The sequence below is a fragment of the Physeter macrocephalus genome, unplaced genomic scaffold, assembly GCF_002837175.3.
Source record: "Physeter macrocephalus isolate SW-GA unplaced genomic scaffold, ASM283717v5 random_194, whole genome shotgun sequence".
Classification (NCBI taxonomy): Eukaryota; Metazoa; Chordata; class Mammalia; order Artiodactyla; family Physeteridae; genus Physeter; species Physeter macrocephalus.
The window spans coordinates 5,078-32,642 of NW_021145479.1; the positions used below are offsets into that span (position 1 = coordinate 5,078).

At 51.1% G+C, this 27,565-nt stretch overlaps 1 protein-coding gene across 1 annotated transcript in view; it reads left to right on the top strand.

The window, feature by feature from the left end:
• Positions 1–5,369: 5,369 nt before the first annotated feature.
• Positions 5,370–27,565, top strand: part of FCGBP (Fc gamma binding protein) — a 39,140-nt gene continuing 16,944 nt past the window's right edge. The window contains exons 1-9 of the mRNA XM_024132655.1: positions 5,370–5,424; positions 9,892–10,241; positions 14,106–14,676; positions 16,698–17,302; positions 19,480–20,047; positions 23,464–24,056; positions 24,995–25,580; positions 25,689–25,888; positions 27,094–27,235. Of these exons, the coding sequence (XP_023988423.1) occupies positions 5,370–5,424; positions 9,892–10,241; positions 14,106–14,676; positions 16,698–17,302; positions 19,480–20,047; positions 23,464–24,056; positions 24,995–25,580; positions 25,689–25,888; positions 27,094–27,235 (3,670 nt within the window). The remainder of the gene's footprint in view (positions 5,425–9,891; positions 10,242–14,105; positions 14,677–16,697; positions 17,303–19,479; positions 20,048–23,463; positions 24,057–24,994; positions 25,581–25,688; positions 25,889–27,093; positions 27,236–27,565) is intronic.

The window sequence follows — 27,565 nt, forward strand, 5'->3', positions numbered from 1 at the left end:
ACAGAAAAAAAAAGGCCAGCCATGAAATGTTATAGATTGATTAAATGAACTACATTAAAATTAAGAATTTTTTCATCATTAAAAAAGTGAAAAGGGGGACTTCCCTCGTGGTTCAGGGGGCCAGGGTTCAATCCCTGGTCAGGGAACTAAAAGCCCGCATGCTGCAACTAAAAATCCCACACACAGCAACAAAGATCCCACATGCTGCAACTAATACCTGGTGCAGCCAAATCAATCAATCAATCAATATATTTTTAAGTGAAAAAAGGGAATTTCCTGATGGTCCAGTGGTTAGGACTTGGTGTGCTTTCATTGCTGTGGGCCCAGGTTCGATCCCTAGTTAGGGAACTAAAATCCCACAAGCTACACAATGTGGGCCAAAAAAAAAAAAAAGTGAAAAGACAAGTCACAGAGTGGGAGAAAAAAAATTGCAAAACATTTAACAAAAAATGACTTGTATCCAGAATATAAGAATTTGTACAGATCAATAAGAAAAAAACCCCAGAAAACCCAATTTAAAAAATGGGCAAGAGACTTGAACAAATAGATTACTAAAATGAACAAGTACATTCTTTATTTTTTCACTAATAAATCAAGGAAATGCACATGAAAACCACGACCCAATACCACTACACCTCTAGAATGGCTAAAATTACAAAGGCCAAATATTGGTGAGGCTGTTGAGCAACCAGATTGGTCATACACTGATCGTGGGAGTTGAAATTGAAACATGTTTGGTAGCATCTACTAAAGCTGAGCCAAATGACCCAGCAATGACCATTAGGAACTCCACAGCACATCCCAACAGACACTGTGCACATGTGCATCAGAAGATAGTGTTCATTAGCCCAAAGCGGAAACAGTAGAATGGTAAATATGTAGTGATTTTTTTTTTTGGCCGCGGCATGAGGGATCTTAGTTCCCTGACCAGGGATCAAACCCATGACCCCTGCAGTGGAAGTACGGAGTCTTAACCACTGGACCACCAGGGAAGTCCCTGTAGTGATTTTTTTTTTTTTCGGTACGCGGGCCTCTCACTGCTGTGGCCTCTCCCGTTGCGGAGCACAGGCTCCGGACGCGCAGGCTCAGCGGCCATGGCTCACGGGCCCAGCTGCTCCGCGGCATGTGGGATCCTCCCGGACCGGGGCACGAACCCGTGTCCCCTGCATCGGCAGGCGGACTCTCAACCACTGCGCCACCAGGGAAGCCCAACATTCTCTTTCTTGACCTGGGTGTAGGTTATAAGGATGTATTCATTTTGCGATCATTCAATGGGCTACATACATTTATGATTTGTGCACTTACTAACGTGTATTTTATTTCAAGAAGACATTAAAAATATTCTCATGAATCACATTAGAATGGTTGCCTACAAGGGGGCCAGGAATGTAAAAATGGATATAAAAGAGAATAAATAGGTTGGTAGATGGGTGACAGACATATAAGCAGCTGACTAGGTAGATGAAATGGAGCCTGGGCTAGCAACAATTCTAGAGTTTTGTCTTGTCTAACATGGACACAAGTTACAGGTGGTTACTTTAATTTTAAATGGGTTAATGAAATTAAATTAAAAATTCAGTTCCTCCATTACATTAGTCACATTTCAAGAGCTCAGTAGACACATGGAGCCATTGCCTTCCACAATGGACAGCACAAAACACAGAAAATTTTCATCATCACAGAAAGTTCTATTAGACAGCATAAGTGGACATGGATAAGATCTCCTGGAGAAAAGAGGTAGTTAGAGAAAGAAGCAGAGAAAGAGAATCTGAGGACCACCAGTTTTTTAAAATTGAAGTATAGTTGATTTACAATGTTAGGCCAATCTCTGCTGTACAGCAAAGTGACTCAGTTATACATATATATACATTCTTTTTTAATATTCTTTTCCATTATGGTTTATCGCAGGATATTGAGTATAGTTCCCTGTGTTATACAGTAGGACCTTGTTGTTTATCCATTCTAAATGTAATAGTTTGCATCTACCAACCCCAAACTCCCAGTGTATCACTCTCCCTCCCCCCACCGCCCCTGGCAACCACAAATCTGTCCTCTATGTCTATGAGTCTGTTCTGTTTTGTAAATAGGTTTATTTGTGCCATATTTTAGATTCCACATATAAGTGATATCATATGATATTTGTCTTTCTCTTTCTGACTTACTTCACTTAGTATGATAATCTCTAGTTGTATCCATGTTGCTGCAAATGGCATATTTCTGAGGACCACCAATGTTAAAGGGGTTACTGTAGGAAACAGACCAAAGTAACACAAGATCCAGAAGAAAGTGATATCATGGAAACCAAGACATTAGAAAGTTTTGAGGAGAAGCATTCATGTCAAATGTTAAAGAGGAGCTAGAATCAAGTGGCAAGTAAGAGGTGACTGGAGGATTTAGCAGGACAGTTTCAATGCACATGGAAGTCAGATTGTGGTGGGTCAAAGAGAGATGGGTGGGGAGGTGAAGAACAGGAACATAGCTGTAGCAGGTCTGAAGTTTCAAGAAGTAAAACAAATAAAGGGAATTTCCATAAAGCGAGGGAGCAGATGACCAGTGCCGTACAGGAGGAATGAAAGAGATTAGCCTCAGCTCGGGTTCTCAGGAAATGACACATGCAGAAAATGACTTCTGGATTCCAGGCATGGAGTTAGCAGGTAGAATATGAAGAAGAGTGTTCCAAGTGGAAGGAACTGCACAGGCAATGGCAAGGTGGAAGGTGCAGGAAATGGAGCATTGGCGCTTGAGATAGTCCTGCCAAGAGAGTGGACTTGCATTCACAGGGACAGGGAAGCATGGAATTTCCTTGAGCAGGGGAGGAACAAGATCAAGTCTGAACCTCAGGGACGTTAGTGGCAACTTGTGCAAGATGAAGGAGTTCCCCAAGGTGGTACAGAGACCCCCTTGTGGGATCCAGAGCATGAAAGAATGAAGTTCAAAATTGCCAGAAAATCTGAATTGAGCTTCAGAGTAAATTGTCTCCACCTGTACCCTGGATCTCTCAAACCCAGAGAAGCCAGAGGGTCCCAGGGGTCTCAAGTCATATGACCAATACAGATCTGTCCCCTACAGATCTTGTCAGCAGGGAGAGTATAGAGGGCTTGGACACGCAAACACCCCTTGTTTGGGCTCAGAGCAGGGCTGCCAGTGGCAGGATGGATGTGATTTCACTGACCACAAGGAAGTGTCCCCACAGGTTATCTTGGGAGGTTCCCAGTGGGGTTTCTGAGAATTGATATGATATGGAGTAGGGTACAGGGTGCGTCATACCATACCCACCCACCACACTCACACTCCTTGGGCTCTGAAAGGAGGGAGAAGGTCCCAAGGGTGTCAAATATTAAATTGTGAGGCTTCCCACCACCGCCGCCCCACTTCTGGGGACTCTGGCCGCAGAATGCAACAATGGGTTTTGAGGAGGGGGAAGGCATCTCTCTGGGGTCAACCAGGGGGAACCTCAAGGCTTAGAGATTGGGGGGCAGAATCACCTCTGAGTCTTACTCTAATTTTCTGCTCTCTCATCCCTTATTAAACAAGGTGTATCCGACAGAAGATTTTGACATCTTGGTTTGCAATAGCTGTTTCCTCCTTAGGAATCCCAGCAGCCCCTCCTCCCGGTCCTTTTCCTCAGGGACTCAGGCACCACTCCCCACAAAGCTCTCACTCCCGATTGGTCCCCTCACCCCTGCCTGTTTCTTGATATGTCTGGCTCTTATCCAGTCTCTTGTTTACTCACCTCATTTTCCTGGTTGACCTTGGGGCCCAGTCAGCTCTGATCCTTTCTCTCTCCCTCTGGGAACCTGCCCTGGGTGGGGCTCTAACAGCCCCCATCCACCCCGACCACGCAGAGGCCCAAGCCTTGTGATAAGGAGGAGAAGTCATGGGGGCAGCAGGTGCTGGGGTGTTGTCCAAGAGGACACGCAGGCTTTGCAGCTGCTATTTCCAGGGGAGACTCCCCAGGCAATGAGTCCTGGGGCTGGGCAGAGGAGAGCAGGGCATGGGCCGAGCCAGCCCCTCAGGAGGGACGGGCTCCACCTCAGAATGCCCACAGCACCTCTCAGCTGTCTCTGCTTCTGCTCCCTGTGCGTGACCTACACCCCTGGCCCCCATCCCAGGCAGACTGGGGGGACGGGGGCACAGAATCACCCAAAACGTGTTCAGCGAGTCCCTTCTAAGGAAAAAAAAAAACACCTCCCAGAAAACAAATGCTCCAGAAAGTGGAGCCCAGTGTCTGCGTGGAACCAGGAAACAGGGGCCTGCATCATTCTTTACACACAGCTCCAGCCCCCAGGTGCCACCTGCTCCCTACCTGGGACCACACCAGAAGAGCCGGCCTCCTGCCTATACTCCTTGAGAGTTTATAGAGTGCCCTCTGGGAGACAAGTAAGCCCAGTGAAGCCAGTTTTGATGTTCCTATTTTGCAGAGTAGGTACCCAGGAGGCCCTGTTGGTCTGGGGGTGGAGGTATTGTGTCCCACAACGAAGTCCTGAGTCAGGTGCTCAGGTTCCTGCCCACCTCAGACACCTGCCCCCCACCCTGAGTGGTTGGAAAGAGGCTATGTGTGGCTGGGGACCAGGGAACAGCTTGTGGGGCATGGAGACCCGGATGTGGGACCTTCCCTGTTGTTCCTGGCAGGAGCCAAAGGAAAAAAATTTAGCCATTGATCCAGCAAACAAGACCAAATGCCACCTTCGACTCCTGATCCCCACCCCCTGGGGACCCAGGTCCAGGCCCTCGGCACCCTGCTCCCCAGCTGTTTCTCTCAGGGACACCACCCTTCCAGGGCTGAAGTTTCCAGCAGGCTCCCCAGGCACGGCCACCAGCTGTTCTCACACCCCTCTCAGGACTCAGGCCTTCAGCCTTGCCCTCCACCCTTCTCAGGCCTTCCGGGGCCCCATTCCAGCTGGCCCTGGGATCAGCAGCCTCCTCCAAGAAGCTGTCATCATCTGCCTGGCAGGTGGCCCAGGGCGCGGCCTGAGGAGTCAAGAAACTCCACTATATAGCCCAGCCCAGGGAACCTGGGGCTAGCCCTGCAGCTCCGGGAACCTGCAGGTGAGAGAGGCTGCATCCCCTTTGGAAGTGGGACATCAGGTCCCCTACCCTTGCCCCTGGCTCTAGACCTCCCCATCCCACTCCCCCCAGACCCACTGGACATCCAACTCCCTATCCTACCTCTGTCTTGCCCTCCCTGCCCAACCCCCAGACCCACCAGATGTCCAATTCCCCTTACACACACACTGGCCCTTGGATTCAGCCCACCTCAGCCTTCCTGGTGCCCAGGCAGCCCTTGTCCTGAGACTGGGCCCTTTTGTCCTCTGGCAGGAGGGGCAGACCAGCCTCCTATGACCCCCCTCTCTTTCTCCACTGCAGACATGGGTCCTCTCCGGAACTGGTGGATACTCTGGGCCGGAGCAACCCTCCTGTGGGGTAAGTCAGACCAAAATCCCATCTATGTCCTGGTTCCAGTCTGAAGAACTCTACCTGCCTGGGTCAGCACCCTCCATTTGAGCCCCCTCCACAAACACATCTCCCAGTGTCACCCCAGGCTAGCTGAGATGGGAGAGAGACCCTTTAAGTCCTGCAGAGAAATGTGGTAGAATTCACCCATTTTCTCTCTGTTCCAGAGGGAAACAGGTAAAAACTTTAGTCCCCGAATTCAAGTAGGTAAGAACTACTACTTGCTTGATTTTCTGCAACTCAACTAAAGTTTTGACTTAGAGCCTCATTCTGCTGAGGTGATGGAAACTTTCACTAAAGTCTTTCTTGGTGGGGGGGTGGGGGGGACTTGGTGCCCAATTACCTAGGGTTATGTCCAGAACTAGAGTCTTAGGTAAAGCCAAAGTTTGGGGGGAGGGATGGGACATCCCGGCCCTCTTTACCAGTCAACATCTTTTTAGGTTACTTTAGAAACATTCATTGCCCCTGATCCCCTGGCCCCATGGGACACTGGGCTGTCCTTCATGGCTCCCCTTATTCGGCAGACAGTCCTTCTATAACCACCACAACTCTCTCCAAGATCCTGTAAAGTGATCTCTCTCTCCCTCCCCCTCTCTCTTCTCAGCCCTGGAGAATCTTTTCCTAGATTGAGGTGTTGAAAAGTCCCCACTCCTCTCTATTTCTAGGAGACATTTTGTCCATACTCCCATAATCCCCTTTTCCCCTTCACATACACCCCTAATCCTATGAAGACAAAAATCACAAACTGGCACCTGAATCCAGCCAGTTTGGGCCCCATAGTGCTTACTTAAAACAGTTTTGGATTGGAGATTTCACATGGAAATTCAGATATCCAATTTCTCTTGAAAAAATGGTAAGATCTGACATTTTTAAGAAAGAGCCCATAAGCCATCATCATAACAACAGATTAAAGCTAATAGCAACACCCCACTTTCCATGGCATGTGAATGCTCTAGCTGCACAGTCTGCCCATTCTGTTTCACACATTTACATCACTTTCCTGGCCCCGTCAGTGTTTGAGTTTGAGATCTCTGTCTGAAGTGTTCAGGCTTTTGGAAGGCAAAAGCCAGAAAGGCTGGTAGGTGAACACTGCATGAATAAGGGGAAAGGAGAGAGAAGAGAGAAAATAGAAACCCACGTTAGTATTTCAACATGCGACCCAGGCACGGGGTATGAGGTTACTTCTCTGATGGGGAGGATTGGATAAAGCAGACCCACAGCTGCATTTTCTCACCCCAGGGTTGACCCAGGAGGCCTCAGTGGACCCCAAGAACAGCGGGGGGGAGGAATTCCTCACGGCCTTCCTGCAGAACTATAATCTCAGGTACAGCAAAGCCTACCTCTGCCTCCTCCTCTCCAGTCTGTCGGACAGCCTCACCTCAGTCTCCATCCTCAGCCGGGTAGACGGCACCTCACAGAATGTCACCGTGGGGCCCGGGCAGTCAGTCATTGTCAACATCACTGCCAGGGCTGAGATGGGCGGCAGCGATACCTTCCAGCACGCGGTGGTGGTCCGCTCTGACCGCGCCATCTCTGTGCAGGCGATAAACTCTAAGCCCAACACAGCAGACGTGACACAGCTGTGGCCTGTCCACGCCCTAGGCACTGAGTACTTTGTGCTCACGCCCCCCAGCGCTTCGTCCCAGAATCTCAAGGAGTTTGCTGTGGTGGCGGGTGCAGCCGGTGCCTCTGTCAGCATACAGCTGAAGGGGTCAGTGACATTCCAGGGCAAGTCCTACTCAGCGGGCAATGTCCTGAGTGTGACTCTGGACCCCTACCAGGTGGCTCAGGTGCAGAGCACAGCTAACCTCTCAGGGTCAAAGGTCACTGCCAGTAGCCCCGTGGCTGTCCTCTCTGGCCACAGCTGTGCCCAGAAAAACACGAACTGCAACCATGTGGTGGAGCAGCTGCTGCCCACATCTGCCTGGGGCACCCGCTATGTGGTGCCCCCTCTGTCCTTCCAGACCCGCTACGACCTGGTCTATGTCGTGGCCAGCCAGGCCACGAAGCTGACCTACAACCTCGGGGGCACCGCTGGCTCCCGTGGGCTCCAGGCAGGTAACGTGGCAGAGTTTGAGATGCAGCAGTCCTGGCCACTCTACCTGTCTGCAGATGTGGGCATCCAAGTCCTGCTGTTTGGCACGGGTACCACCGAAGATGGAGCGACCTACGACCCCCACCTGGTCCTGATCCCAGACGTGGCAGCCTACTGCCCTGCCTATGTGGTGAAGAGTGTGCCAAACTCTAAGTGCGTGGCCCTGGTAGTGGCACCAACAAAGGCTGCTGGTGAGCTGACCATAGACGGGCAGAGGCTGGGGGCCAAGCTCACCTGGGCCGCTGTGCCAGGCAGTGAGTTCTCATATGCTGAAGTGGACCTCGGCACTACAGACAGTATCCATGTGGCTGAGGCTGCTACCAACTTTGGGCTACTCACCTTTGGGCTGGACCAGGACGTGAGCTTTGGGACAGCAGCTGCCTGCGGCCGGAGTAAGTGATCAGATATGACCTCTGGCCCTGTCCACTTGGGGACCCCTTTGCCAGCTCGCTTGCCTTTTCCCCTTTCCCACCCTCTCTGTGCTCATCTGTGGCTTTCTGGCTCAGCTGGGCTGTCCCCCACTCACCTGCATCCTCCCTGCCATCCTTCTTTGTCTTAAGGCTTCCCAAGCCCTCCCTGTCCCCCCACCCCCTGCAGGAACAATACTCTAAGTGTTTAGCAACTGGTATGATCCAGGGTCCCAACCAGTCTGAAGAGATGCCAGTCAGAGCACTGCAGCAGGGTCCTAGAAGCCCCCAGGGTGTCTGGCATCAGCCCTTTGTCTGTTGCTTTTGTGGGGGGTGGCATTGGGGAAAGGCTCCTGGGGAGAGCCAAGGTGCCAAGAAGGAGGGATCTTTGTGGGGGGGTCAGGTCAGGTCAGCAGCTTCTCACCAACCAGCTTGGGAATATTTTGTTATTTTAGCTACTGACACACAATCATACCAGTTGCTAACTGCCACTCCCCCAACACCTCATATAGGAATGCCAAACTCAGGAGGTCTAAAAGTATAATAATGATGGCTACCATGTGGGGGGAGTATTTCTCAACATACCAGGGTCCACTCTAGGTGCCTTGTATGTGTTAACATAGTTAATTTCTAGGACCTGGCCCTGTGTGTACTTTTGGGCCCAGCCTGTCGAGGAGTTGCCTCCAAGCAGTGCAGCGTTTGAGGGCACAGATGCTAAAGCCAGACTTCCCAGGTTCAAATCCCACCTCTGCTTGTGTGACCTTGGGCATGTGACTTCACCTCTGTGGACCTGTTTCCACATCTGTAAAATGGGGATCATAAGTGCATCCCTCACCGGGTTGTTAAGTGACAGTGCAATGAGTTAACATTTGTAGCTCATTTACAGGGTATCGAGCAAGTGAGTAGGGCTACATAAGGGTGAGCTATTATTATGAGCAGACAGAAGGCAAGAGCTTCTGAAGACTAGGAGGCAGGGGAGGAAGAGCTGTTTCTTCCTATGTGGATCCCCTTCCCGAAGCAAGGATCCTAGACAGTAGGGTTCCCAGCACTGGCAAAAATGCCCCTCCCATCCATCCTCCAGGGCATGGAAGCTACCCAACTTCAAAGGGCCACTTCAGGCTTGAATAGTAATGTGGAAGAGGTGGGTGATTGATTATAACAGGTAATAATTAACCTAATTAACACCTGGGATCAGTTCCAAACGCTGCTTATATTTTAGCTTATTTAAACCAGGCCACCCCTCCTCCCCAACTATCCCTCTGAAGAAGGTATTATTATCACCCCCATGTCACAAGTGAGGAAACTGAGACATACAGAATTATAAATTACTTTCCAGTGTCACACAGCTAATTGACTGTGCCAGGATTCTAACCTAGGCAGCCTGATGCCACCGTTTCCATTCTATTGAACAGTCTCTGTCTTCCGTTTTCTATCTTTAAAAAAGATCCCTTGGGGAATTCCCTGGCGGTCCAGTGGTTAGGACTCCGTGCTTCCACTGCAGGGGGCATGGGTTCCATCCCTGGTCAGGGAACTAAGATCCTGCATGCTGTGTGGTGCAGCCAAAAATTAAAAATAAATAAAAAATAAAAACGATCCCTTAGCCTTTTAGCTTGATTGGGAAGGTAGGGGCAAAGGGGAAACAGGGAGAGAAAAGCCACACATTAACCTTTCCATGACTGTTCCTGCCTGGTGGTTCTTCACCACCTTCCAGTTCATCTGGGCTGAGCTGTGTTTTCTGGGGAACCAGAAAACCTAAGAGAAGTCAGGCCTGAGTAGCTCTCTCCCTCTGAGATTCCAGACCTCAGTCCCCCCACTTCTAGAATGGGTAGTTGTGAGCCAACTGCCCAAACTCCCCAGGGTGGGAGAGCTCCAGGATTCCTGGTGGGGTGGACACTCCTGACTCTTTCTTTGTGGCCACCCCGCTTCCCTCCCCAGCCCTGCAGACCCAGGAGAAGGCCTCCTGCGAAGGCAAGCAGTGCGGTCCCAAGCAGCTCTGCAAGGTGCTGGATGGGCAGGCCAGATGCTTGGCGGCCTCCGTGGCCACCTGCCGCGCCCAGGGTGACCCCCATTACACCACCTTCGATGGCCTCCGCTATGACATGATGGGCACGTGCTTGTACTCGATGGTGGAGCTGTGCAGCGACGACCAGACCCTGCCTGCCTTCAGCGTGGAGACCAAGAACGAGCACCGGGGCAGCCGCAGCGTCTCTTATGTGGGCCTGGTTACCGTGCGCGCCTACAGCCACGCGGTGTCGCTGGCCCGCGGGGAAGTTGGCTTCGCTCGGGTAAGGATCCAGAGGAGGCTTCCGAGTTAAAAAGAAACCCATGAGCCACCCAACAAGCAGAAGGAGGAGGCAGTGCCTGGGTGTCAGGCCCCAAACCCGAGCCCTTTGCCAAGGGGTGGAGGGTGCAGAGAAGTGGGCCGAGGGCGTGGGGGCTCGGGAGGGGGGATTTGAAAATCAGTGGCAGAACCTTAAACCCCTTTTGTCCAGCAATTCGATTTCTAAAAATTTTTAGAATGCTCAGAGATATGGTTAGGGGAAAAAAAGTTTATGCCGATGTGTTTATAATAGCAAGAAGAGGGGGCGGGCGGAGAGAGAAAGAAGACAAAATGTCCAACGGTGGGTAATTTCTTAAGTGACCAAACACTAAAAATGTAGTGAGCACCTCCTATGTGCCAGGTTTGTCTCTTGGCACTTTCCATGTGTTAACGAATTTAATGCTCACAGCAATCTATGGGGGTAGGCGTTATTATTACTAACACTTTTTTTTTTTTTTTGCGGTACACGGGCCTCTCACTGCTGTGGCCTCTCCCGTTGCGGAGCACAGGCTCCGGACGCGCAGTCTCAGCGGCCATGGCTCACGGGCCCAGCCGCTCCGCGGCACGTGGGATCCTCCCGGACCGGGACGCGAACCCGGTTCCCCTGCATCGGCAGGCGGACGCGCAACCACTGCGCCACCAGGGAAGCCCCCTTAACACTTTTTGATGAGGAAGCTGAGGTCCAGAGAGATGAATGACTTCCCAAGGGCTTAGGGCTAGTAAGAGATGGAGCTGGGAACGCCCCCAGGCTGGCTCCTGAGTCTCTATCTTAACCTCTAGGCTATTCTGCCTCTGGTAAATGGATGACTACTCAGCCAATGTAAATTACAGAAATATAATAACAGCAAAATAAATAGAAACAATAATTTCCCTTTTTCCTACCGTATTATTATGAACATGTTCAAACACCCAGAAAAGTTGAAATCATTGTACAGTGAACACTCATTTGCCAACCACCTAGATTCTAAACATTTTACTCTTCTTAGTTCATCACACATCTATCATCTGTCCAACCCTCTGTGCACTCAACAATCCCTCTTACTTTTTATGCACTTTAAAGTAAGTCCTAGACATCAATACACTTCACCCCTAAAGATTTTAGCAAGCATACTGTTAACTAGAATACAATATTTTCACACTCCTTTTTGCTTACTTTTGAAACAAAATTTAAACATAATAAAATCCACAAATCACTGTTCACTGAGTTTTGACAAACGTGCAAACCAAACCTCTGTTAAGATATAGAAGGTTTTCATCCCTCTAGAAAAGTCCCTCATGCCCCTTCCCAAACAATGGCCCACACACCCCTAGAGGCCATCACAGTTCTGATTTTTTTCCACCATAGATTAGTTTTGCTGGTTCAAGAACTTCATAGTAACGGAATCATCCAGTGCAAGAAGCCTTCTGTGTAAGGCTTCTTTTGCTCAGCATGATACTTTCGAGGTTCTTCCATGTTGCTGCGATTAATTTTTTTAAATAGGAAAAGAATTTACAGCTCAAAACAAAAAGGCATGTTGTGAAAGATCCTGCTTTTACGCCTATCTTTACCTGCTTTCACTGCTCACCACAGGTAACGACTTTTACTAGTTTCCTGAGTATTCATCTAGGGTTTCTTTATGCCAACACAAGCAATACATTCTTATGTCTCCCCTTTCTTAGCAAACAGTACTGTACTTGTGCTCTGTTCTGAACTTGACTTTTTGCACTGAACAGTGCATTCTAAAGCTGTCTCCTTGTCAGTAGGAAGGGGGCCTCCTCTTTCCTTTCTACAGCTGCACAGTTTGTCATCGGCTGGATGCATCATAGTTCATTTAGCTCAGGCCCCTGTGGTTGGGCACTTTGTTCATGCTGGCAAGCAGTACTGCCATGAATATTCTTGTATCTCCCTCGTTTTGTGAGTGTGCAGGTGGATCTGTGAGATTAATAAACAAGTGGATTAAAGTAGTGTTCTTGAAGGCTAGAGAGGTTGAACACAAGCTCAGGGGGACCTCAAATCCCTTGAACTTATGTGCAGAATCTTGCATATGCTGTGTAGTTTTTCAGGGAGAGGGTCCATTACCTTGTCAGATCCTTACAGAGGTCAGTGACCTGACAAAGGTTTAGAGTTCCTGGTGGGATCATGGTAGGATGTCCACAAGAGCTTCTTAGGAGAAAAGAGGAGTTCATGAAATGGTGACTTCAGCATGGTCTCATTATTTTTTTTTAAGTATAAATGTATTTAAAGGTAGAAAAAAACCTGGCATGATTCATAAATGTGAGTATTTTTTTAACATCTTTATTGGAGCATAATTGCTTTACAATGTTGTGCTAGTCTGCTGCACAACAAAGTGAATCAGCTATATGTATACATATATCCCCATATCCCCTCGCTCTTGCGTCTCCCTCCCACCCTCCCTAGCCCACCCCTCTAGGTGGTCACAAAGCACCGAGCTGATCTCTCTGTGCTATGCGGCTGCTTCCCACTAGCTATTTTACATTTGGTAGTGTATATATGTCAATGCCACTCTCTCACTTCGTCCCAGCTTACCCTTCCCCCTCCCCGTGTGTATGTGTACAGCAGTATGGGTGATTTTCTCTTTTCTCATTTTTGCTCGTGCATATTTTGTAAGTTTTCTGTACTGAACAGGCACTACTTGTGTCATTTAAAAATGAAGATCACTGGTCTTAGGGGAAGGACAGATTTGAACAGTGGTCCCTGGACTGAGAGCCTGTGAATGTGGGCTGTCTCGGTCACTGCCTGGCATAGACTTGGACACACAGGAAGGCTCATGGAGGCGTTGCTGACTGAATGAACGATCTATCTTACCTTTGACCTTGCTCATGCTGTCCCCTCTGCCTGTTACTCCTTTTTTCATACCCCATCCTCTTGGCTAAGACAAGACTTTGTGAAGAAAGGATAAGAAAGACATGCTTAGGAAGAGGAAAATGGGCCCAGGGGACAGAGAGAACACACTCCTTATCTCCTGGCTGGACTCTGTCTCCACTCAGGACATTTGCAAAGGAACACCACTCCCCCTCCTGGTTTCCGTGGCTATCTCTCACTGGTCCTTTACGGCTCAGCTCAGCTGTCTCTTCTTCCAGGAAGCCTTCCCTGACCTGAAAGTTTGGGTCTGGCTCTTTTTCTAGGCTCCTGCAGCCTCCTGTGCCTCCACTATCCCAGCCCTGATCACTCTGATCTGTCATTGTCTAGTGACAGGTCTGTCTCCCCTATTGGACTGGGAGCCCCATGACAGTAGGGTCTGGGGTTGTCTTTGTCATCAGTGTATCTCCAGGATCTCCCAGGCCAGGGCCAGGCACAGGGTCAGTGCCCAGTGAATGTTTATTTAATACAGCAGGGGCTTCATTCACTTACTGAGCACATGCCATTCTACCAGGTACAGTTCTAGGCACTGGAGATGAAGCAGCTGCCCTGTCTTCGTGGAGCTGACAGCGTAGTCAAGTTAGAGAGATGGTGAACATCAGATATTTGCAGATGACATTTTAGAAGGTTAGACAGTATAGGGAAAAAAATAGAGCAAGGAAGGGGGAATAGGGAGTAGGGAGGAGTTGCCGTATAAAATAGGGTGGTCTGGGATGGCCTCCCTGAGACGGTGACATTTGATCAAAGTTTTTGTAAGAGGTGAGGGAGTGAGCCAAGTGTATATCTAGGGAAAGAACATTTCAGGTCACAGGGAAGGCAGGAGCAAAGATCCTGAGGCTTGGTCGGTGGCACGAACAGGAGGAAGGAGTCCTCACGCAGCTAGAGCAGGGAAAGCAAGTGGGAGGAGACGAGGGGCTGAAGGCCAGACCACACGGGGATCTGACCCTCCTCTCCTGACTCCCCCTGCAGATAGACAGCCAGCGCTCACGCCTGCCTGCCTCCCTGGCTGAGGGCCGCCTGCGCGTGTACCAGAGCGGGACACGGGCCATGGTAGAGCTGGACTTCGGGCTGGTCGTCACCTATGACTGGGATGCCCAGCTGGCACTGAGCCTGCCCGTGCACTTCCAAGGCCAGGTGTGCGGCCTGTGTGGCAACTATAATGGTGACCCCACTGATGACTTCCTCACGCCTGACTGGGAGCGGGCTCCCGATGCTGTGGAGTTTGCCAATAGCTGGAAGCTGGATGACGAGGACTACCTATGTGAGGACGGCTGCCAGGACAACTGTCCCTCCTGCACCCCAGACCAGGCCCAGCACTATGAGGGCAGCCGTCTCTGCGGCATGCTGACCCAGCTCGATGGCCCCTTTGCTGTCTGCCATGATGCCCTGGACCCCCAGCCCTTCCTGAAGGAATGTGTATATGACCTGTGTGTGGCCAATGGGGACCGGGCCAGCCTGTGCCGTGCCCTTAGCGCCTACGTCCAGGCCTGTCTGGAGTTTGGCATCTCTGTTGGGAACTGGAGGCTGCCAGCCAGCTGCCGTGAGTGATACCCTGGTAGGGGCTGGGAGCACATGGTGGGAGGCAGGGGACCCCTTGCATCTGCTCAATATCTGAGTATTTACTGTGGTCCAGCCTGGAGCTGGACCATGCCAGGAATGGAGCAATGGCCAAGATGGCCAGGCTCTGCCCACAGTGAGCCTAAGGTTGGGGCAGACGTATCACACTAGACAGTGACAGTCCAGAGTGGTCAGGGCTGGGATGGGGGAAGTTCAGAGGGGCTATGGGAGACCAGAGAAGCTTCCTGACTCAGTCTGGGGAATCAAGTAGGATCTCCTAGAGAAAGGGATGCCCAATCTGAAGCCTGTAGGAGGGATTGGAGCTAGATAGAAAAAAGGGGGGGGCAGGAGGTGGGTTCCAAGCTTAGAGAAGGGCGTGTGCAAAGACTTGGCATGAGATGTCCCAAAGCAGACATGTGAACATCTCTTCATTTATAACTCTTCCATGATTCCCCGGTGTCTTCTGGATAAAGTTCCAGCACCATAGCCAGGTATCCATCCAACGAATCATTCATTCACTCATGTATTCATTCATTCAACATGCATTCCCTGAGTCCCTATCTGGCCCCACCCCTGTGCTGACCATGGGCACGGAGGGGACCAAAACACCTGTCTCTGCCCTTGTGAGGCTCCCAGAGAAATGTTCAGGAGGCAGAACGGCTAGCACAGGAAGGAGGAGGAGGCTTCCAGGCCCAGGCCCATGGCTTGGGACAGGGACTCCAGAGAGGGGTAAGTCTAGGGTAGACACTGAGGCCATTTGGGGTTTGTCTTGGTCACTGCTGTGTCCCCACTGCCCAGTAAACACCACTCCCCACCACCGCCGAGTTCCCCAATGCCTGGTGCAAAAGAAGAACCAGTGCATTCACTTATCTACCCATTCATTTTCGAAGTATTTACTGGGCATCTCTTGTGGGCCGGGCCCCGTCCTTGGTGCTGGAGATTCACCCATGTTTGAGACAGATCAGGTTCCCACTCTCACAGAATTTATAATCCTAGCAGGGGAGACAGAGAGTAAGCAGTAAACTGTGGAATAGCTTCAGAGAGCAAAAGAAACAGAGTTCATGGGATAAGAGCAAATGGGAGGCTCATGAAGAGAGTGCTCAGGGAAGGCCCTTGGGAGAAGCGGCCATTGGAACAGAGACCAGGATTAGGCAACAGTGTGAGCTCATAATGATGCTCTACATGGGGTGTCTCTACATAGATGAGCCTCCTGTGATATTGGGACTATTATTATCCCATTCTACTGATGGGGAAACTGAGGCACAGAGAAATTGGAGTTGTTTGCTCACAATCACACAGCTAAGAAGGGGAGAGCTGGGATTTGAACCCAGGCCATCTACATTCCGGTAACCTTCTCTTAACCACATGCCATGTGAGGAAAGGCTAATACAGACATAGGGAAAAGCCAGTGCAAAGGCCCAGAGGCGGGAGTGTGAGGACCAGAGAGGATGCCACTGTGGCTGGGGCGGAGTGAGCCAGAGGGAAAGTGAGAGGAGATGAGGACAGGGAGGTGATGGGGGCAGATCGTGGATTATGGGAAGCCTCATGGACCAATAGGAGGACTCTGGCTTTTACCCTGAGCAAGACAGAGCCACAAGAGGGCTCTGAGCAGGGGAGGGATGTCATCTAACTCAAGTGTTCACAGGATCCCTCTGGCTGCATGTGGGGAATAGAATGGGATGCAGGATGGGAGCAGGGGGGAGACCAGGCAGGAGGCTGCTGGGGTGAACAGGACAAGGGTGGGGACTGTGGTGAAAGGAAAAAGGGGCAGGTTCTGGATAGATCTTGAATATGGAGCTCACAGGATTTACCGACATGTTGGTTGTCCAGTGAATAAAGGGGAAGGAGTCAACTATATCTCTGAGGTTTGGGGCCTGTGCACCCAGAAGGGTGGAGGTGTCATTAACTGAGATGGGGAGCTCTGAGGAAGGAGCTGGGTTGGGGAGGGAAGTCCTGGCACGTTCTGACTGTGCTGGCCTGACCCCCCCTCCCGTGTCCCCGCAGCCCTGTCCTGCCCCGCAAACAGCCGCTATGAGCTCTGCGGCCCCGCCTGCCCGGCCTCCTGCAACCCCGCCGCGGTGCCGTCCAACTGCTCCGCGCGCCCGTGTGTCGAGGGCTGCGTGTGCCTCCCGGGCTTCGTGGCCAGCGGCGGCGCCTGCGTGGCCGCCTCGTCTTGCGGCTGCAACTTCGAGGGCCGCCCGCTCGCGCCCGGCCAGGAGGTGTGGGCCGATGAGTATTGCCGGCGGCGCTGCACCTGTGACGCCTCCACCCATCAGGTGCGCTGCAGCGACACGCAGGGCTGCCCAGCGGGCGAGCGCTGCCGCGTCCAGAACGATCTCCTGGGTTGTTACCCCGACCGCTTCGGGAGCTGCCAGGCGTCTGGGGACCCGCACTACGTGAGCTTCGACGGCCGGCGATTCGACTTCATGGGCACCTGCACGTACCTGCTGGCCGGCTCGTGCGGCCAGGCCGCGGGGCTGCCTGCCTTCCGGGTGCTGGTGGAAAACGAGCATCGGGGCAGCCAGACGGTGAGCTACACGCGCGCCGTGCGCGTGGAGGCTCGCGGCGTGAAGGTGGCCGTGCGCCGGGAGTACCCTGGGCGAGTGCTGGTGAGTGATGGGCGCCCAAGGCCGGGTGGAGGGGCAGGGAATCCCCCTTAAAGAGTAGGGGTCTGGCCACTGGGGGAGGGTGGGGGTCTGCTGGAAGACCTTGTGGCCAGTGATTAGGCTTGGGGCTCCCCAGCCAGGCAGTGCTGCCTCTCCCTGGCTGTGTGACTTTGTCTCTCGGTGCCTCAGTTTTGTCCTCTGACAAATGGGATAATAAGATGGTGCCTCGCCAATGCGAGCCGCTTCACAAGGTGGTTGTGGAGCTTTGACAAGTTAATATTTGTAGGATGTTTAAAAGAGACATTGGTGCCCAACAAGTGTTCAGTAAATGTTGACTCAATGTTTTATTGTTATGAACCCTCCAAAGTTAAAGATTGGTGCATTTTCTGGAGGAAAATTGATATTCAGAGAGTAAGGTGACATGTGAAAAGTCGGGAACAAAAGGTGTTGGGGGGGGTGTTACAGGGGTGTGGGAGTACTTACAGATGGCCCACAGGGTTCTGGACAGAGGGTTCTTACAGGGTCCACCACCCAGTAAATTTTATATATATATATAATTTACTTCTACGTGTTAAATGCTTGACATACAGTAACTCATATGTTAATGTCTGTAACAACCCTGTGAAATAGGTAATCTTGTTAGAGGAGAAAACTGGGCACAGAGAAGTTAAGACAACTATTCAAGGTCACACAGCTAATGAGTGGCAGAGCCAAGATTTGAAGCCAAGCTGTCTGGCTCCAGAGTCCATACTCTTAACCTCTGCATTCTATTGCCTTTCCTGAAGAAAGAGATGGGACAGGCAGGGATGGAAGTGGATGGAAGACTGTTCCAGGCAGAAGGAACAGCAACTGAAAGGCTCTGAGGCAGGAACAAACATGAGGGATAGAGGAACAGCATGGAGACCAGTGGGCCTGGAATGGAGAGAGGGAAGGGAGAGCGAGGTAGGAGATGATGTAGGGGATGGCTATGATAGAGGCTTTTGATTTAATCTGAAACCTGAAGGATGAGGAAGAGACCACCAGGTGACAAGTAGTGGTTGCTAGGCAGAGGGTACAACAGGTGCAAAGGCTGAGGCTGGACTGAGCTTGAAGAGTTCAGGAGAACAGCATGGGGCCAAGGAGGCTGCACCTGAGAGAGTGAGCCTGGGGAGATGGGATAGAGAGTTTGGTAGGGGATGAAGTCAGAAAAGAGGGGACGAGCAGGGCCTAGAGGGTAGAGGATTTGATTTTAAGCTGAGATGTGAAGGGTGATGGGGAGGCAGCCAGACAAAGAATAAAGATGTGGAAGAGGGTAGGTATGTTGCAAGCATAGGGTACATAGGGTATAGCAAGTGCAAAGGCCCTGAGGCTGGGCTGAGCTTGGTGAGTTCAGGAGAATATCAAAATGCCTGCATGGCTGGAGTTCCAAGGGTGGGGAATGAGGCAGTCCTGAAGAGTTAAATTGGAGAGCAGTGAGGCTCGGATCATGTATGGTCTTTTAGGCCTTTGTAAGGGGTTTGGTTCAAAGCTGATGCCTAGAATATGAAGTAGAGGTAGCCAACTAAAGAGTGACGAGAGGTATCCCAGGAAGAGGTCACAACAAGTGCAAAGGCCCAGAGGTGGGAGTGCACTTAATATGTTCTGGGAGACAGCAAGGAGACACCAGGGAGCCTAAGTGAGTGATGTGGGAGGTGGTGCAGGCACAAAGGTGGACAAGAGCCAAGGTTAAGCAGGATGTTCTAGGGAAGGGGCTTAGATTTAAGCCAAGTCCTAAAGAATGAAGGGGAAGCAGCCAGGAGAAGAGTGGTAGGCGGTGTTCTTGGCAAGGTGAAAAGGCCCTAAAGTTAGACTAACCTGGGAGAGTTGGGGGAATCTCAAGAAAGCCAGTGTGACTACAGCAGAATGAGTGAGGGGGAGAGTGGGAGGAGGTTAGGTCAGGGAGGTAATAGGGAGACAGATCCTGTAGGCTTTGAAGGCCGTGGGTTAGGGATTTGGATTTAAGCAAATACTTGAAGGATGAAGAGAGGTGGATGATTTGCCAGGCAGTGGGAACAGCAAGTGCAAAGGCCCTGAGGTGGATCAAGCATAATGTGCTCAAGAGGATAGCAAGGAGCCCAGAGTAGCCAGAGCTGAGTGAGGGAGGGGTGAGCCACAGAGCCTTGAATACCCTGACCTCTTGGTCCTCCCGCATCTCTACCCAGGTGGACGGCATCCTTCAGTACCTGCCCTTTCAGGCGGCAGATGGGCAGGTGCAGGTGTTCCACCAGGGCCAAGATGCTGTCGTGCGCACAGACTTTGGCCTGACTGTCACCTATAACTGGGATGCCCGTGTGACTGCCAAGGTGCCCAGCAGCTATGCGGGGGCCCTGTGCGGGCTCTGTGGGAACTTTAATGGGGACCCAGCTGACGACCTGGCTCTGAGGGGTGGAGGCCAAGCTGCCAACGCACTGGCCTTCGGGAAGAGCTGGCAGGAGGAAACAAGGCCAGGCTGTGGAGCAGCTGAGCCAGGCAACTGTCCCAAGCTGGACACCCTGGTGGCCCAGCAGCTGCAGAGCAAGAAGGAGTGTGGGATCCTTGCCGACCCCAGTGGGCCCTTCCGGGAGTGCCACCACGCACTGGACCCACAGGGTGCTGTGCGAGACTGCATCTACGACCGCTGCCTGCTGCCAGGCCAGTCTGGACCACTGTGTGATGCATTGGCCTCCTATGCTGCTGCATGCCAGGCCGCCGGGGCCACTGTGCACCCCTGGAGGAGTGAGGAACTCTGCCGTGAGTACCGAGAGTGACGACTAGGGGACTCAGCCTTATGTATATTCATTAATGTATAAATATCATTAAGTCATTGAATTCTTATAACAGCCCCATGAGGTAAGGGCTGTGGTTATACCCATTTAACAGATGAGGAAACAGAGGCTCAGAAAGGTTGTTACATGCCTGGGATCACGACAGCTAGGAAGTCGCAGATGCAGTAAATTTTTTTTTTTTTTTTTTTTTTTTTTTGTGGTACGCGGGCCTCTCACTGCCGTGGCCTCTCCCGCTGCGGAGCACAGGCTAGGAAGTCGCAGATGCAGTAAATTTTTTTTTTTTTTTTTTTTTTTTTTGTAGTACGCGGGCCTCTCACTGCCGTGGCCTCTCCCGCTGCGGAGCACAGGCTCCGGACGCACAGCCTCAGCGGCCATGGCCCACGGGCCCAGCCGCTCCGTGGCACGTGAGATCCTCCCAGACCAGGGCACGAACCCGCGTCCCCCCATCAGCAGGCAGACTCTCAACCACTGCACCACCAGGGAAGCCCATGCAGTAAATATTTGTAAGAGGGCTGAATACAGCTGTCATTCAGAGATGAGCTCCTAAGGATCCCTGCCTGCACATCTGGCAGTTGTCAGGCTGGTTGGTTTGGAGGACCTCAGTCAAGACTGCTTGTCTCTGCTCTGCTTGGTCTCATCTTCCAGCCGGCTAGCACAGGCTTCTTCACACAGTGGTCTCAAGGTTCCAAAGAGCAGCAAGGGCGGACAGCCCCCAGTGGGCAAGCACACTCCAGGCCTCTGCTTGACGTCACATTTGCTAGTGTCCCATTGGCCAAAGTCAGTACCATGGCCAAACCCAGAGTAAGGGGTGGCCAGCGTTAGTCTGTCACAATCCCCATCATACATCTCTGCCACAAACATATGCATGAGTGAGCAATGTTTAATAAGTTTTAGAAATGCCTGAGACCATAGACTCTAAGTGTTAAAAAAAAAAAGGATAGAGTGAGTTATCATTGCAAGTCTCGTTAGTACCCAACTGATAAAAAAATATTAAACATGTATTGGAAACACATCTCTTAATGAGATGGATGGGGTTTTTCCCCCAATAGTTCACGTCTGTTGTTGGAAGGAGACGGTATAGCATCAATTCTATTTTTCATTTTGTAGATATGATATTACTAAGTGGGTGGAAGTGGCAGGAGTTCTGCTAGAGCAACGTCACTTTGTTCTTTGAGCCCCTTTTGAGTTGCAGAGAAGTTAGTCACACTGAGAGATGCCATAAAACTTACTTTTCATGACTTCTGAGCAGCTGATTCTATGAGGCCCTCCTTCTGTTTTGTCGGGAGCAGAACTGGAACTGATTTGTTACCAGTAATGATTTGTCATCCATTGTCTCCATGCTTATGGTAATATTTGAAATTGTCCCTTCGTGTCCCTGGAAGTTTTCACATCCCCACGGCAGCACACTGTGTTAGGATTCGGGACCGTTCTCATCTGTAAAGTGGGAGAAGCACACTTGCAAAAGGGACGGTGGGAAAGCAGATGCAACTCCATCAGAGGTGCATTCTCAGGCTGATCGTTTTTTTAGGAAGGACTCGCATAATTAGAGCCAGGACTTGTGTGGCACACTTCCCATTGGGCAGGTTCTGTTCTAAGGGCTTAACAGCTCTCATTTCATCCTCACCACCACCCTATGAGGTGGGATCATCAAGGAAATGGAACCGCAGAGATATTAAGTAACTTGCCTGGGGTCACACAGCAGGGCAGCATGATTTGAGCCCAGGCTGGTTGGCTATTGAATTTGTACAGTTAATTGTTGCATTCTATGGCCTCTGTAGTAATTGAGAATCTCTTATTTCCTTAAAACTACTCTTGCCCTTGGACCCCTTGGAAGTTCTAGAAGACTGGGTTGTGAGGACTCAGACACCAGGCAGAGGGAGGCCTGGGTGGTGCCTGGACCCATGTGCCCAGCACCAGCTTCAGCTCTTGTGGATATTTTGCTATTCTCATTCCTCTATCTCCTCCACCACCGCCCCTTTCTTTTTTCAATTTGTGGAAATATTTTAAAGCAAATTCTAGACATGAATTTTGCCACAAATACTTTAGTAAACATCTCCAGCAGATAGGACTTTTAAGCAATATGACCACAGTGCTGTTATTACCAACAACAAAAATAACACTAATTCTTTAACATCCTCTAAAACCCAACCTGGGTTCGAATTTCCCCAATTGTCTAAAAAAATGTGTTTTTTTCACTTTAATTGAATGAGGATCCAGACCAAATCCACCCTGCACTGGGTTGATTTTTCTGTATTCATTTTTATCCTGTAATAGCCCCCTCCTTTTTTTCCCCATCATATTATTATGAAAATTTTCAAATATACAAAAAAGTTGAAAGAATTTTACAGTGAACACACATATACTTACCATCTAGATTCTACAATCTGTGTTTTACTATACTTGCTTTATCACATGTCTATCCCTCTATCCACCCCTTCCTTTGTTCATGGAAAAAACAGGTCATTTATTCTACAGAATTTCCTACTTTCTGGATTTGGCTAGTTGCTTCTTCGCAGTGTATTTAATTTGTCCCTCTGTCCCCTGATTCTCTTGTCAACTGGATATTAGATCTATAATGGTGCTGTCAATAGAACTTTGGTGATGGTGGAAATGTTCTATACCTAAGCTGTCCCATCTGGTCACCACTAGTCACGTGTGGCTATTGGGCACTTGAAATTGATCCAGTGTGACCAAGGAACTAAATCTTCAATTTTACTTAATTTTAATTAACTTACATTTAAATGGCCACGTGTGGCTATCGTATTGGATGGTTCAGATAGAGGCTTGATTGGGTTCAGTTTTAGGGGGATTTTTTTGTTCTTTTTTTGTAAGGAAACCACCTGTTTTATAATCTGGGATGACTGGAGTTTGGAGAGAGAAACGGGGATTCTTTTTTATTTTTTTCTTTACCACCCTGGCCAAATATTTTAATTTACTATAGAATTACTACTACTACCCCTACTACTACATTACTGCCCTAGAGTGAAGAAGCTAAAAATACCGCATTCACAAATACACTGCATAGATCACACACACACACAGACACACACACACACACACACACACACACACGCATTTGCATGGTTAAAATATGTACCACAGATCCACAACTTGTTACCAACTTGATTAAGGTCATTAAAGACATTACAGATAAACCCAGACCACCGTTAAATTGGAATAGTATCTTAATTATCAGGAGTAGATTAACTGTGATATAATGTTTGCCAGGCCCCACTGAACAGAGGGTCTCCTTGCCGCTGGACCGCTTATACGTGTGAGTGTGTGTGAGCATGTGTGTGTGCACGCGTGTGTGTTGGGGGGAGGTCCACAGTGTCCCCAGGGAGCAGGGATTCTTGATCCTGATGGCCGCTCTCCCTGCAGCCCTGAGCTGCCCGCCCCACAGTCACTACGAGGCGTGTTCCTACGGCTGCCCGCTGTCCTGCGGAGACCTCCCGGTGCCTGGGGGCTGTGGCTTCGACTGCAAAGAGGGCTGCGTGTGTGATGAGGGCTTCGTGCTCAACGGTGAGTCCTGCGTGCCGCTGCCCTCCTGTGGCTGCGTGTACCAGGGCACCTACCACCTGCCCGGCCAGACCTTCCACCCTGGGTCGGGGTGCGATTCCCTTTGCCACTGTGAGGAGGGTGGCCTGGTGTCCTGTGAACCCTCCAGCTGTGGCCCACACGAGGCCTGCCAGCCGTCCGGTGGCGTCCTGGACTGTGTGGCCGTGGGTTCTGCCACCTGCCAGGCGTCGGGAGACCCCCATTACACCACCTTCGACGGCCGCCACTTCGACTTCATGGGCACCTGTGTGTACACGCTGGCCCGGACCTGCGGGACCCAGCCTGGCCTGGCCCAGTTTGCCATCCTGCAGGAGAACATGGCCTGGGGAAATGGGAAAGTCAGTGTGACCAGGGTGATCACTGTCCAGGTGGCCAACTTCACCCTGCGGCTGGAGCAGAAGCAGTGGCAGGTCACGGTGAGAGCAGGGGTGGAGCGTGAAGGGAAGGGGCCTGGGGTAGAGGGCGATCTGTGGGTGGAGCGTGTGCAGCACTCAGGCCAGGGGCAGGGGGCACAGAGCTCCGAGTAGATGTGGGAGGCGTGGGGTCGGCAAAGAGAGGGGTGCCAGTCAGAGCCTACAGTGGGGAACCAAGGAGGGAGGAGGCCTTGGGGACCAAGACCTTCTCCCATGTGGCTCAGTCTCCACCTCCCTGCCCCTTGATTATCCCCTCCGGACATCTCTCCCACCCCTTCCACTCCATCTTCCCCTCCCTCCTGGTCCCTGCTCTCATAAGGGTGTTATTCCATTGAGACCTGTATTCGTTTCCTGAGGCTGCTGTAACAAGTTACCACCAACTTGGTGGCTTAAAACAACAGAAATTTATTTTCTCACAGTTGTGGAGGCCAGAAGTCCAAAATCAAAGTGATGGCAAGAGATGCACCTCCTCCAAAGGCCCTGGGGGAGAATCCTCCCTTTCCTCTTGCAGCTTCTGGTGGTTCCAGGTGTTCTTGGCTTGTGGCCACATCACTCCAGTCCCGGTCTTCATTTTCACATGGCCTTTTCCCCTGTGTGTCCCTGTATCTTCTCCTCTTCTGGCTCTTTTAAGGACACTTGTCATTAGATATAGGGCCCACCCTAATCCAGGACGATCCCATCTCAAGATCTTTACCCTAATTACATCTGCAAAGACACTTATTCCAAATAAGGTCATATTCTGAGGTTCTAGATGGACATATCTTTGGGGAACCACCATTCAACCCACTACAAGACCCTATTATTAGGCCCATTTTACAAATATGGAAACTAAGACCCAGAGAGGTGAGGTCACACGGATCTTCAGTGTCAGGCAGGGGCTTGATCTAGGGTCTGACCTCTCGAAGTGTACCCTCTGAAGCATGGCATCTCCCACCTCCCAGGTGAATGGTGTGGACCAGAGGCTGCCCGTGGTGCTGGCCGAGGGCCGGGTCCGCGCCTCGCAGCACGGCTCAGACGTCGTGATCGAGACTGACTTTGGCCTGCGCGTGGCCTATGACCTCGTGAACAATGTGCGGGTCACCATCCCAGGCAACTACTACCAGCAGCTGTGTGGCCTGTGTGGGAACTACAACGGTGACCCCAAGGACGACTTCCAGAAGCCCGACGGCTCACAGGCAGGCAGCTCCAATGAGTTCGGCAGCTCCTGGGAGGAGGCAGTGCCAGGCTGTCCCCGGCCACCCACCTGCAAGCCCGGCGGAAGCTGTGACACAGAGCTGGAGTGTAAACCTGAGCTGCAGGAGAAATACGAGCAGCAGCAGTTCTGTGGGCTCCTCACCAGCCCCACGGGGCCGCTGGCTGCCTGCCACAAGCTGGTGGACCCCCAGAGTCCCTTGAAAGATTGTGTCTTTGATCTCTGTGTGGGTGGCGGGAACGAGAGCATTCTCTGCAGCAACATTCATGCCTATGTGAGTGCTTGCCAGGCAGCTGGAGGCCACGTTGAACCCTGGAGGACCGAATCTTTCTGTCGTGAGTGAGGGGCAGAGAGAGGGGGAGGTAGAGGCACAGAAGGGGCAGACTCTGGGCCCTGCAGCCTCTCACTCCCAGGGGCTCTGACCCGCACCCCCCTCTTTGCAGCGATGCGGTGCCCCCCTAACAGCCACTACAAGCTCTGTGCAGACACCTGCTCCCTGGGCTGCTGGGCACTCAGTGCCCCCCCGCAGTGCCCAGATAGCTGTGCCGAGGGCTGCCAGTGTGACTCCGGCTTCCTCAACGACGGCCAAGCCTGCGTGCCCATCCAGGAATGCGGCTGCTACCACAACGGTGTCTACTATGAGGTAGGGACCTGGTCATCCTGGACAGAGCTGGGGACTGCAAGCTGGACCCCCCTCCCATTAGCCCCACGGCCTGTCCGCTTGGCCTCCTGAACGTCTCTCCCACCCACTCCTCTTGCCCCCACCGTGGCCCCACCGTGGTCCAAGTTTGTCCTCTCCCAGCCCTCACTTTTGCTCCCTCTGGTCTACCATCCCCAAGGTAGCAGGTAAGACCCTTCCAAATATGACCATAGCTCCTGCAACTTGAAACCATCCCCTGGCTCCCCAGGTCAAGTTTCGGCTTTGTATGCAGGTCTAGGTTTCGCCTCTGTGATGCCAGAGGCTAACGCCCTCTGCTTCCCTCTCCCGCTCTCTGAGAGTTACTCCTTTTCCTTTTATTTGAGTGTGTGTTTATCTAAAGTTTGTCTCTCTCAAAGGTCTGAGAGCTCTGTGAGGGCAGGAACCCTCTCTGTTCACCTCGTCATACGAATAATAATAGTACTACAGCAAACAGGTATATGGTGCTTACTATGTGCCAGTTACTGCTTTAAGTGCTGTATGTACAATATATATGAATTTATTTATTTATATATAATATATATACTATTTATATAATGTTATGTATAAACTTTTTATTATAAAAATTTTCACACAGGCAAAAGTCAAGAGAACAGTATAATAAATCTCCATGTACCCATCACTCAGCCTCAAAAATAATCAACATTTTCCCAATCTTATTTCATCGCTACCCCCGTTTCCTCTCCATTCTGGATATTTAAAGGAAATCCGTTTTCATTTCCTCTGTACTTTATATGTATTATTAACTCAGTTATACTTTCATAAGTTGGTGCCATTATTACCTGAAACTTACAGATGAGGAAACTGAGGCATAACGAGGCTAAGTAATTTGAGCAGAGTGGTGTAACTTGGAAATAGCAGAAACAGGCTTCAGACCCAGGCAATCTGCTCCAGAGCCTTTGCCCTTAATTCCTATGTTTCTCCCGTACAGCAGACATTTAGTAGCTATTTTGGAATAAACAAATGAGTGAGTAAATGAATGAAACCGAATGAATGAATAAATTGGGCCCCAAGGCCATGCTGTGCCTTAGACAAGGGGCCACCCTGCTGGAAGATGTCCCTTTTATGTCCTCCAGACCCCTTTATGCCTGGAACACCAAAGTTGCCAGAGTCAGCTCCCACCCTGATAGCTGTGTCCTCTGTCCCCACAGCTGGGGCAGACTGTACTCATTGACAACTGCCAGCAGCAGTGCGTGTGCCACACCGGAAAAGGCCTGCTGTGCCAGGACCACAGCTGCAATCCAGGGCAGGTGTGCCAGCCCTCGGGAGGCGTCCTGAGCTGCGTCACCAAAGGTGCTGGGTTGGGGCCATGGCCGGTGGGGTTGGGGTAACAGAGGACAGGGACTCTGGAACTGAGGGTGATGTGACCTGGCTCTTCATGGTGGGAGGCACAGAAGACTAAGGATTGAAGTCTCAGACCTGGGGACCCCTAGGCTGGGATTCCCAGGGCCAGGGGCAGTAGCCCTCCAGCCTGGAAGGCAGGGACTCTTATGGTGGAAACCAGGCTGTGGGAACCCTCAGGGATAGGTTTCCCAGGGCAGATGGCAGAGACCCTCAGTGTAAGGCAGGGACCGGCAAACTTTTTCTCTAAAGGGCCAGATGGTAAATATTTAAACTTGCAGG